Genomic DNA, 13,008 nt, shown 5'->3' with positions numbered 1-13,008 from the left:
TGTTTTATCAAATACTTGAAATGACTTCAGTGTCACTTCATTGAGTCGTTTAAAAGCTTTCAAACGGTAAGTTTTATTTTTAAAAATAAATGTATTAATAAAGTATTAGGAATACTTTAATATTTTTTGGTAAATTACACTCTTTGTTTTGTTTTGTAAAAAGGTCCTTAACTATACTAATAGCCTATATATTATTTAATTTAAATATTATTTGGTAAAATCACATAAAAAATATTGAATGCTTATAAAAAAAAAAATGTTATTAAATAAATATATTTCTAAGAAAAAATATGTCATAAGATTCATTTTACTATGGTCGAGATGAGAAAAAAGCCTTTCACCGCGGTCTCAAATGTGACAGATAATGAGCCTATTGTTTTAACTCTTAGTATGTAATAATTTTTAATTTTTTTTTTCAAAGCCACAACAGAATAATAAGGGCGTTCTCAAGTTTACCTCTACCAAACCTAAAGGGATATATTTTTCTCAAGTATATGTGTATATTCACGTATCTTCATTTTATTGTAATCACTTGTATGTTCAACAGCTTCGATTATTAAATTATAAGTTATCGTTCATTAATTTGTGTTTTTCTTGCGAGTTTAAGTCATAAAATTTATTACTCAATAAATCAAAAACGTGCTAAGCAAATAATTAAAATACAAAGAAACTAGCAGTATGGAATAATCAAAATAGAATAATAAGTAACTATTTGAGATATCTTACTAATCTTACCTTCTTACTAATAATATAAATGCGAAAGTTTGGATGGATGGATGGATATTTGTTAGAATTTGTAGTCTAAACGCCTAAAGGGATTTCGATGAAATATAGCATACATGTAGAGGATAGTCTGAAAGAACACATAGGCTACTCACTTTTGATTTTTTTTTAATTCCTCGCGGACGGTATAACATACTACTACTTATAGATTAATTGGCCGTCGACAGATATATTTCTTTCTCCATATATTGTCTGACATTTTTTAAATAAAACGGACTTTCACGTTTCACTTTCGAAAGTAGAAATGATGAGTCGTATTACCTAGAATTACACCTCTCTATTAGTTTGTTTAACAACTGAGAATGCGCAAGGTTTTAAGAACCTAAAGTAGTAAAAGATGATTGTATGAAATATGTTTGAAATATAAATTAAAAATAAAACTAACTAGCGATCCACCCCAGCTTTGCCTGGATGACAAAGAGCATACGTTGACTATTCTAACATAGTATTTCAATTAAAAATCCCAAAAGCTTCAAAACCAATTACTATGTGACGTGTTTTACTACACGTAATAAAGGAAACTTTTTAACGAATATTTGAATTGTGTTGCATACTAAAATAAATGGCTTTTTATTTGAAATATTGTAACATATTGTTAAAAATTCGATTTTCCGCATCGAGAAATTTCACCGAATTTATTAATGCTGTTTTTTGAAATGATGAACATCAATGCGCCGAGCCGAGTGCGTACGTACTCAACGCCCATCGACAATGATTGATTGCTATCAAATCCGTTCAGTACTTACGATGAGTTCGCTCCTCGAAATTTAGGTATTTTTATTCTCTCACCTTATAAAAAAGGTTTTCCTCTCACCTTTAATAGAGATTCAAGATAACTCGAGAGATTGTATTATGATTCGAAAGGAGAATAATTGGCATAAACCATTTTTAGAGTATTGCCTTATTTTTAAACTAATGAAAAAAACGTGACAAATAGTGTTTATTGTGTTGTCTATATTATTTGTTGTTATTATTTTGATTTATTTAATTACTATTGTTTTCCCATTACTACTTTAGGTCTAGATTATTCCAAGGTTTATGCAAAAACTAATCTATCTTATGTTTAGCTGAATATTAAATGAAAAATATTACTTCGAAATTTATTTATTAAAGCATTACACAGTAAAGTAATCTTATTAATTTTATATCTTGGAGTAAACTAACCTTATCTGTTATTTAAAATTTGTTTGTCATCTTGCTTCGGAATCGTAAATAAAATGTTTGTGATCCCTGTCCATTCTTCTAGATAACGAATGGGAGTGCATTTTCTTGGTACATATTGAAGTAAACTGATACTGTGAAGGTTATTTTAAGAGAAGATATTACTTGGCTCTTTGTTTTATCGCTATTGTTGAAATCTTAAAATGAAGCGATTCTTTCGCATACACGGGGGAGTCTGAGAGCTTTCTTTTTGTTTTGAATCAACGCCCACACAATTTTAGTATCTTGGAATTTAAAGTTACGAATTCTGTTATTGTTATGAAAATCTGAGAGACAACAATTGAACCAGTCGTTCATATGATTTATGATTAATTTTGGGCTACACCGGTAGAGGTAGACCTAGAAAGAGATGAAGGATTGCGTGAAAGGTGACATGATCAAAAGAGATCACTCATATTACAAATACAAATACAAATATTTTATTGGTAAACAAATTACAAGTCATAATGTAAAAAAAAAACTTACAGATATTCTGAGTGAAAGTTGTGTACATAAAACAATCATTATAATAGGAAAAATTCCTCACTATAGAAGGCTTTTTGTATTAGCCATGACTTAAATTTACTTTTAAATAACGCGAGGCCCGCAGCCGCTGTGACGTGGTCTGGCAGGCGGTTGTATACGACGGGCCCCATGACGTGCGTATATTTTTCGGTCTTGGCCAGTCGGTGCGCCACCAGAGCCAGCTTGTCCGCGCCGCGAGTCGTTTTTTTTCACGAGTTTTATCTATCTATCATGTTTGATGACTGGTGTTTCATGACTAAGATGACAGATGATAGAGTTTTCTGGAGAACGGTAACCTGCCGCGCCGATCCTACAGGAGTTGGATAAAGAGGGGAAAATGATAATGGTTTTTTTTTGGAATTCAGCAACCACAATTTATATTGCACGGTTGTATGATGGTGATATTTAAACAATCATACTACTTTTACATTTAAAATAACCTATAACAGATATCACAGTCATCAGTATGGAAAGATAGACGATAGTTAAATTACTTTGATTCACAATACAATGTAGCTGTTGTTATTTTTAAAGACATTGAGACGTAGCAATAAGAAGTATATTTTTATAATGTATTTAAATTGTCTGCGTTCATATCTTTCTATAATTTCAAATATGAATTACACTTTCCATTTTCACACCAGGGCTATAAAGTTATACGATGTTCCCAAGCTGACTGTAAGCAGTAAATTTAAACATAAATTTGGTGATATCACACGTACATACAGACATATTATGTTTTGGAATCTAAAACATTGTATTGTTTAAACTGTGTCCCAACTAGTGAGGCATGTGGAGAACTGCAAACATAAATTTTTCAAACCGTTATTTTGTTGCGAACTTTTTAGTACAAACATATTTTTTTAAAAATGTTTGATGTTGTTACGTGGGCTTCTATTGCATTGTAGTTTTTGAGCGTATTTATATTATACTTACACAAATGAATTTCAGCAAATGAAATTTAAATCATACTAATATTATAAATGCGAAAGTTTAGATGGACGGATGGATGAATGGATGTTTGTTAAAGTTTGTAGCCTAAACGGCTGAATGAATATCAGTGAAATTTGGCACAGACGTAAAGATAGTGTTGAAGAACATATAGGACGGAGTCGCGGGCAAAAGCTAGTTATATAGTAAGTTTTAATTTATCATTCTTAAACTCTAAATTCCATTAAAAATGACATCTGTCTGATTGAAATTGAAAGTGTTTAAGAATATTTCGGGATGAAATTAAAAAAAAAAACACTACAACACATATATAGAGCAGTTATTGTAAAAATTTAACATAACACAAAGCTTAGTATAAAATGCACAGACATTTTGTACAAAATACAGAGAATAAAGTGACCAGTAAAAGTAATTTTAAAATGTAAGGTTCAAAGGTGATTAGTACAGTGAACATTCATAGGATAAATGCAAGAGAAAATGTGAATTCTTGAAAACTGTAATAAATCTAACATGAAAAAATATTACTTTAGTATCCTCGCACACCACAAGCATGAATATTAAAACTTTTTTGAAATAAAAGAACTAAGTAAATATGTAACTGAAAGGGACCCATTGACGTAGATAACAACAAAACGTATGTCGTACGTCTGTTTGTGTCGGAGAAATGAGCTGCAGATAACAAGTGAAAAGATTCATGTTTCATTAAAAAGTTTCAACTGTAACAAACATTGTTCGTAACCTCACCTCGGCTAAAGATAAAACTTTATTTATCTTTCATGACAATAAAGAAAGAGTTTTATGTTTAATTTTTAATATAAAGACAGTGCTTGAATGTTTTATTCTTTCTTCAACTATCAACGTGTATTCTGTAAACTAGATTTCACCCGCGACTCCATCCCCATGAAATTAAAAAAAAAACAAGTAAGTAGCCTATGTTTTCTTCTAGACTGTCTTTTATATCTGTGCTAAATTTCATTGAGATCCATTCAGCCATTTAGACTACAAACTCTAACAAACATCTACAATATTGATGTGCCGAAAGATGGTACGGCTTGCTTATCTAATGAAGGCCCGATGTAATAATTGGGGAGATATACTGATAAATTATTGCAACTCATTTTAATGAAAATATGTTGTGTGGATGGATGGATGGATGGATGTTAGTGTTTGTAGCCTAAACTGATGAACGGATCTCAATGAAATTTGGCATACATGTAGAGGATAGTCTGAAAGGACACATAGACTACATGGTTTTGTTTTTTTTAATACCACGCGGACGGAGTCGCGGGCGAAAGCTAGTGCTCAATAAATTAAAGAGCCTTATCACAAATAAAATATCATGCAACCCTACCTGGGATGGAATCAACGAGTGTCTAGGCTAAGAAAAGTATTAAAATATCTCTGCATCTGCATACTGACCTTGACCTTTGAACAAAACCTCCAATTTTATATTGAACAAAGACGTTCAAGTATAGCAGGGAAATATTAACTTCACCTCCTTTTTGTTCTTCTATAATTTGAACTTAAACTTAACCTTAAGAAACTCTAGTAAATGGAAATATTAAATTAGTTAACCTATAACGAAGCACTTATCAACAGTGAGAACAATGAGTGATTTACCTGGAAGGTTATTAACGCAGGCTTTGTTTTCAGGAGCGATGACCTCGACCGTAGAGGCTGTGGGGAAGCAATGACGCGTCTCGCCGCTTGTCTGTTTGGTCTTCATTTTCTTTCCTATGTTATTGGTAAGTGCAATCATTTGGTAACGCAGTTGCAGGCCAATGGTCGTAGAATGCTTTATAATTTATTCTAGTAGAATAGTAGGATGCAAATATAAGAACTTTATAGCTGCTTATTAATGTTAAAATTTCAAAATGTAATTATAAAACAAAATATAGAAGTGTAAAATTCAACTGCCGTGACTCTTCTATTGTCCCTTGTACTTTTTTTTAAACAATATGATGGAGTGTCTCATTGTCGGAACCCACTGTAAAATTGTATAGTGTACACTGTAAAAATCGCAATATTGAGGAAAATTATGGATTGTCATGGTGTGATAAACAAATGCGATCACAGCGCCATCAGGCTAGGATTTATATAGAGATATTATTGTTGTTACAATAGTTTTAGTTTGAATATATCAAATAGTAGAAAGTCGTGTATTCGATTACGAATACACGACTTTGGTATTAACCAAGTGTTAGTTTGGTATTCTGGAGTAAATTCCTTCATTTGATTAATTTGTTACCGTATCCAAGGTAACCACATCTAAGAGACGAAACTGTATAATAGATGTTTGTGTCTGTAGAGACATGGAGATGTCAAGCGTTCCAACCAAATACATTTATCTAGGGACGAAGTAAACTAAACTATAAAAATTAAATGTACCCATTATCAAACTTCGCGATAAATAACAAAGTATTCTCTTTTTACGTTAAAGCAAGTTGTAAAATTCACGCACTGAAGAGTTAAAGTTGCGAAATTATAATTTAAAATTCAACATTTAATCAAGCCCTGTCTGACAGGCGGGATTTACGCCTCTATTGAGGACATTTAATTTTCCATGCCATTTCTTTCTCCTATCCTTTAGACCATAACCAAATTAATTTTTAATTTAACCTTTGGGGTGTTCATTTTTACATTACGAAATTGTGCGTTTAAAATCTTTTGTACGAAAACCTTTGCTTTACATTTAACGTTTTTACAGCAGTTTTTAAGCATTGTAAAGTAAAATTGTACAATACTATCTACCAATTGCATTCATCTATGTAAAGCGATGTAAGGGGAATTATTCGAGGCGAAATTACACAAAGCACGTACCTAACTCATGAGTTAGGAACTCTGTATGAAGACTTTCTTGGTCTCGGCTCGGTTCTCGCATGCGGGCGCTATTGTGCGTAGACAGAAATCTCCCGCATCCTGCATGCGGACTCTATTGACTAAAGAAACTGTGTAGAAACTGCGAGATAACCATAATGTTCACATGCGTGATTTACGACCCAATCTAACAACTAACATAAACCCTTTACGACAAAGACCGTAACAAAGTGAATATAGGTCAGCCTTGCCACATGATAAACTGTGAATTCAAATTAACTTTTTTCAAACCTCTGACATATTTCATCCTAAATAAATAGATTTTTATTTTTTGGCAATTGGATTTAATATGAGTAGAGCAATATTGAAGATTCTAATGTCATTTGTTTTTAATTTTTTTTTTAAATCAATTTACAGTTCGATTTTTTTTTGTCATCAGTATGCCATCAAGACAACAGTAACAACCGTCCTCGTGAACAAAGCACCGTATCGGAATCATCAAGACGATTTCGTGCGGAGTTCTTAGAAGACTGGCCGCATACGCCCGGGTCACCATACTTCGACCCCAGCACTCCGGACAATGTGACCGGTTTAGTTGGACATCCAGTGACTCTACTTTGTAAAGTGAAAAACTTACAAAACCGCACTGTAAGTGAAATTTACTGATATTTATAGTTTTTACAACAATAAGCCTAGAATATAATAGAAGGGATTTTGGTACAGTAGTGTAGGCACATGTATGGTTGATCTACAAGTCTCTCTTTATGATATTGTAATTTATAGAGATTTCTCCAATGTAATAATTATATACAATATTAACTACCACCCTGACTGTGACTTGTGATGTCACTTCCTGCCGCGCTCAGAATCCTATTGGTTACTTAGTAAATCTTTAAAGTAGTTTGAGAGAAATGTGAAACAATGAATTGTTTAAGTAACTATTATTGTCTCTAACAGTTAAGTTAACAGTTTAATATGATGTTAATATACTTCGTTATTATTTTTATTATACCCATGAATATTTAAAGTACATTAAAGTGTTTACATGTTACAAACATGTAACAAAATTATCTCGTTCACTTCACGCTTCGAAGTCACGGCGGAACGTAACGACTCTTCTTGTTCAATCTTGGTTTTACGCATTAAAAGTTGAGGCGTTGCCATTTTGAAAGCGTAACGGCTTCCCAACATCAACGTTATCGACTTATATTGTTTATTCCGTTGGATTTAAGAGATATTTTACGTAAAACTCATACAAAACTTTACTTACGTTTCACCTAGAATATGTTAATGGTGTTTGTTTAAAAAACATTAATATTTTATTGTAAATTGTGGTTATTTATCAATATTAATGTAATACAACTAAGTATTTCCCTAAAAAGTCATAGTAAATTTCAATGAGAAAATTCAGTTTTTTTTTAATTTTTGTTATTGGTAATGTCATGTACTTGTCATGTCGAAAATCCAACACAAATTATTACTTTTTAAATTAATCATAATATTTTTATACAATTGTTTCGACAAAAAATCAGGTAAACTTAGTCAAACATAGTCGACTGTCTTATGAATTATATAACTTTATCAATAAACCCTCACTCGTATTGAAAGTGTCAACACAACTACAACAGAACTTGGCGCTTAACAAATCTTATTATTTCTTGTGTGTTACTTTTATTTTTTGTATAGTTTTTATAAACTACTTACCATACACATTTTAGTGAAAGAACAAGAAATCTAGACTACATTAGAAGTTATCTCTCTGATAAATTTACAAATTTACTTGACCTTATTTTAACAGTATTTAAAAATCTTCTATCTTACTTCTTATTAATATTATAAATGCAAAATATTAGATGAATGGATGTTTGTTAGAGTTTGTAGCTTAAATTACTGTGTACAATGATGTAGAGAATAGTCTGGAAGGACATATAGGCTACTTAATTTAGTTTAAATTAATATGAATCAGTATAAGGTTTCCAATAGTATCGTGTACTATTCGTATAATACCGAAGTTGTAGTGATTTGCATATCCACAGATTGCATTGGATTAGAATCTGTATTGGGACTAATATTTGTTTAGACTTGTATCTAGATTGCATCTGAGGCTTGTGTGGAAATTTTGATATGTTGATATCGGATTCAGTGTTGTATTACATTGAAATAAGATTGAATTTTCTTTACGATATAAAAATACATGAAACATAAATGAATCCAAGAAAATATATGCAATAAGTTCTTCGTAAGCAGTTTTAAATAACATGAATTTAACAATATTGAAACATTAAAGACTTATCTTTACTTAAATGTAGTTTAGGTTTTTATCAAATGCACTCGCTTTCTAAATGGACAACATTTGTTGAGCTTGACACGACAGTAAATTGTTGTGAAATGATAGTTTGGAATGTCCGATGTCCATGTCACATACAAAATCAAATATCTGGAACGCGGGCACAACTGCGGTGAACTCGTAAAAGTTGTAAAACACAATTTACGGCTTCGGTCTACAGAGAATTCCAGTACATGTTAGTATTTTGATGTCCCACTTTTCTACAACTTTTTATAATGGCTTTGATATATCACTGGAAATGAAACGGATACGACTATATTTTATATTTTTTATTTTGCTGGAGTACGCCACTCTTGTCTTGAAAATAAATGATTGACAGTTGGACAACAAGTAGAGTATTATCTTTTTACAATTTATATATCTACACCCCATTGTCATTCTTAATTCTAATAAACACAAACAAATTGATTTCTTAATTTAAATTTATACCAGGTGTCATGGGTGCGTCATCGCGATATACATTTGTTAACCGTGGGTCGCTACACGTACACATCAGACCAGCGGTTCGAGGCCCAACACAAGCCGCGCTCCGAAGAGTGGGCGCTCAGGATACGCAGCCCGCAGCGACGTGATTCCGGACAATACGAATGTCAGATATCAACCACTCCACCTATCGGACACGCTGTATATCTCAAAATTGTTGGTAAGGTTATAACTAATTCACAAGTACAAGGAAGATCTTAGATCTAAACTAGTTTGTAAGGAGAAACTTAACTTGAACTTAGTTGCTTATAAACCCAGGAAGCTAGATTAATTGACCAAACTGATATCTATCAAACTCTTGGAATTAATGCAAACTTATTTACACCTCACATATCATAACGTTCTAAGCAAATGAAATCCTTTTATAATCATCATATTCTAAACACATCAACTTATTTATGTGCTAGTTTATTACAATATATCCCTTTTATAACTATTTTATCACTACGCAGTGACATCGTTAAAAGGTTATAAGATTAACGATAACACAAAGTGACAGTTCGCTTGCCTCTCCAACATTATTAAAATTCCGCTATCTCTGTTTTTTTTCCAACATTCATTTTTTATAGGCCATACTCAACGAGCCGTGATACAAACCCTTTGAATAATACTTTACAAACTCAAAAAGCGGTGCTCGATAGCTCGTTGTGTTCAAGTATTTGTAGCGAATGTTCCCTACTCATGTACACATCTAGTAGCAATCGCAGCCACACCAGTGGACACGCGACTATCATATAAATCGGACGCGACTTGTCGCATAGAAAATCGCACGAATGGTTTTGAATTAAACTCAGTAGAAGATCATCATCTCCCGTCCTTAGCCTACTCCCGTTTTTGACTACAGGTTAATCTATCTTTCGTCATCTCAGATGTCATCATCGTCACTGTCTTCTTGATCATGTCACCTTTTAAGTAATCCACCCATCTGTTTCAAGGCCAACCTTTACCGTTGTCCCATCTTCACTCATAACTAAATTTCTCCTTGTCACATGCAATTACATTCACGTAAAACCTATACTATGCTAACCACTGGTGTTACTATCAGACTTTCTTTAATATCGGATCAGTTCTCTACTGATCCGATATTAAAGAAGTTAAAGATAGAGAGTTAAAAATACTGTTGATTAGAGGAATTTTTCGATTACTTTCTTTGCATCGTAAAGAATTTGCGATAAAAATGACTACAAATCCGAAGGAAGCCGATTAAGGACGGTGCGCTCTTGGCAAGCGAAAGCATGAAGCTTTGCACTTTACATGTACCAGTGTGTCACGTCACAAAATACTTTAGGCTTAACCTATATTGAGCTAAAGTTGTATGAATTGTAACATAAAGCTGGAGCTTAGGAAAGCTCGATTTCTCGCCAAAGAGTTTTTTTGGTATTATTAATAAAGATAAAATGCTATTTTGTAATTTAATATATTATAGTTATAGTTTATGTGCATATGCAAATGCACGTATCCAAAGTTTATGTTTGTTTCAGAGCCGGAAACTGAAATCATGGGTGGATCGGACTTGTTTATCTACGCCGGTTCTACGATCAACTTAACTTGCATCGTCAGACATACGCCGGAACCCCCAAACACTATAAACTGGACTCACAGAGGAAAGGTTATAAGAAACTCGTGTTTTCATTATTTTGTAGAAAATGCACAAAATAACTCCGTCATATTCCTTATGGTTTGGCTCAAACTGAAATCTGCAGGAAACACAGCACAACTAAAGACTTTTTGGGCGAAGTTTACATAAAAACAACAACAAAACTAAAACAAAAGATAGTTGGCACAACTCCTAGCTATTCGCAGACCATCTTTCAGCAAAGCATTTCTTAACAGATTTTAAAATTAAGTTTTAAAATGATGCATTTTTATTAAATACTGGACTGAAGTAAATGAGTATTTACTTAAAATTTATGATGCTTGATGATGGTAAATTAAAACATTTCTTTTACAGACCATAAATTTCGACTCAACTCGGGGGGGCATCTCGCTGGTGACTGAGAAAGGTTTTCATAGTAGCAGTCGGTTGCTGATCCAGTCGGCGCGTACGTCTGACGCGGGCTCGTATCAATGTGTACCCGACAACGCGCTATCAGCCACCGCTAGAGTACATGTTTTGACTGGTATGTATTTTATTAAGGAATGTAAACGCTGAAGATTTTTGAACTTAAACAGAACTCATTCGATAGTATAGCTAGCGAGCATTGTGACCAGAATTTACGGCAGGTTTCCACAATAGCTTTATTATTGTTTCGCTATCTTGAATTATCAACAGATATTTAGCTTGAAAATTGTTGTAACACATAGTTATTACTGGTGAAATTAAGACAGCTTGTATTTCGTGAATATTCATAGTAGATCGATGATGTCAGGGAATGTTATTTCCAGTTCCACATGCAACAAATACAACAATCCCTTTATTATTCACAACTTCGCAACTCATATATATTCTCTGTATTTCGTAACAATAAAGGAGTCTCGTTAAGATCTCTCAAACGCAAACATCTGTGGAACTTATTAAAATTTCAGGAGAGACGCCGGCTGCGATGCAAGGCGGAGCACAATGGATAAGCTACGGCGTTCCCAAACTAGTGTATATTGCTAATATCATACAATTGTATGCATACGTTAATTAAATAAAGAACCAACGATGTATAAATTTAATGCCGAGGAAGTTTTAAAAAACGCGGAATTTCGTTGTTGATAGGCAACCGAACCCAATACTCGATCTCGAATCATTTCTTTATTAAATTTAATCAAACCGAGAATCGCAATAGCAATAGAAAACTTGACCCATCATTTATATTTTATTTAAATTAACGATTACTGGGTTCGTACATTAATATAAGGTTATCTTCTATGTATATATGTACGATATATTTAAATACGTTACGTGATTAATTCAAAAGTTTCTGTGCCAAAGATGCATGGAGTTATATCCTTAGCCAGGGTAAAAAATAATAAAAAATCCATTCTACGATAAGTACATTTGAAAGAAACGTTAATTCCATTGTTGTATAAATTATTGTAGTCAGGAACTTTTAAGAGAATAATAGTTTAATTAGTTCTAAAGTATGTTAATTATAATAAAGATGATTTAATACTTGGTGGTTTTTATTTTTGTAAATCTTAACACGACAAGCCATTGTAAGCTCTCTACGATGTCAATAGAGACGATTTTCACACACGAAATGTTTCATTAAAATTTACGTCATTAATGACATTTATTTTAATGAGACGTGACAAGTGTTGCCTTAAACAGTCAATTCCTGTAATTTTCTCTTAAAAAATCTACACAAAAGGACTTCCTTAGTGACTATTAACTCGGAGTATTGTAACATTGTAGGCAAACATTAATTTAATACCAAATTCTTAACAGTAGTGAAAAAATTAGCATAAATGAAGAAAGCAGTTGCGATAATTATCAGTTTTAACCAAACTATTTTGCACAAAAATAATTTAGTAATCATCAAGATCCATCTACATTTCAAACAGTATGCTACAACACGCAATTAAACGAATATTTTCGTGCCAAGCCAAGTCTGCCGAGCGTCAAGTGTACAATGCAAAGTCAACCGAATTGATTAGATTGAAAACAAGAAGATTGGATCTGTCAAGAGCATTGTCTGTTTGTTGGCGGGATGCTGCGACACCGAGATGTTGTGTCACGTACGTAACAAGTCTATAGACTACATTACCTACTACTTCAAATTAAGCTTCACACTCAAGTAATTCATTTATTAAAATTTGTTACATTAAAATTTATGTCATTAATATTTGAAAACATAACATAAAAGTTGAAGATATTAGTGTAAAAACCGACTTCCAAACAAAATACACGAAAAACAAAACAAAATGCACTAAAAACAAAACAAAATACACCAAAAACAAAATATTCTAAAAAA

At 32.6% G+C, this 13,008-nt stretch overlaps 1 protein-coding gene across 1 annotated transcript; it reads left to right on the top strand.

The window, feature by feature from the left end:
- Positions 1–5,149: 5,149 nt before the first annotated feature.
- Positions 5,150–11,739, top strand: LOC106101972 (lachesin-like). The gene is made up of 6 exons (XM_013281364.1): positions 5,150–5,204; positions 6,716–6,924; positions 9,056–9,266; positions 10,588–10,715; positions 11,058–11,226; positions 11,633–11,739. Exons 1-6 carry the CDS (start codon positions 5,150–5,152, stop codon positions 11,737–11,739), a joined length of 879 nt encoding a protein of 292 aa, XP_013136818.1.
- Positions 11,740–13,008: the final 1,269 nt, after the last annotated feature.

Source organism: Papilio polytes, unplaced genomic scaffold, assembly GCF_000836215.1.
Source record: "Papilio polytes unplaced genomic scaffold, Ppol_1.0 DF823934.1, whole genome shotgun sequence".
In the NCBI taxonomy this organism is placed as follows: Eukaryota; Metazoa; Arthropoda; class Insecta; order Lepidoptera; family Papilionidae; genus Papilio; species Papilio polytes.
This window is presented reverse-complemented; position numbering and strand designations above follow the sequence as displayed.

What these genes read in the sequence shown, in the direction of transcription:
- LOC106101972 (XM_013281364.1), top strand. Translation starts at nt 5,150, where the DNA reads ATGACGCGTCTCGCCGCTTGTCTGTTTGGTCTTCATTTTCTTTCCTAT. An exon ending in AAAACTTACAAAACCGCACT is followed by an intron (nt 6,925 to 9,055) that starts GTAAGTGAAATT and finishes AATTTATACCAG; the next exon opens with GTGTCATGGGTGCGTCATCG. An exon ending in ACTGGACTCACAGAGGAAAG is followed by an intron (nt 10,716 to 11,057) that starts GTTATAAGAAAC and finishes TTTCTTTTACAG; the next exon opens with ACCATAAATTTCGACTCAAC.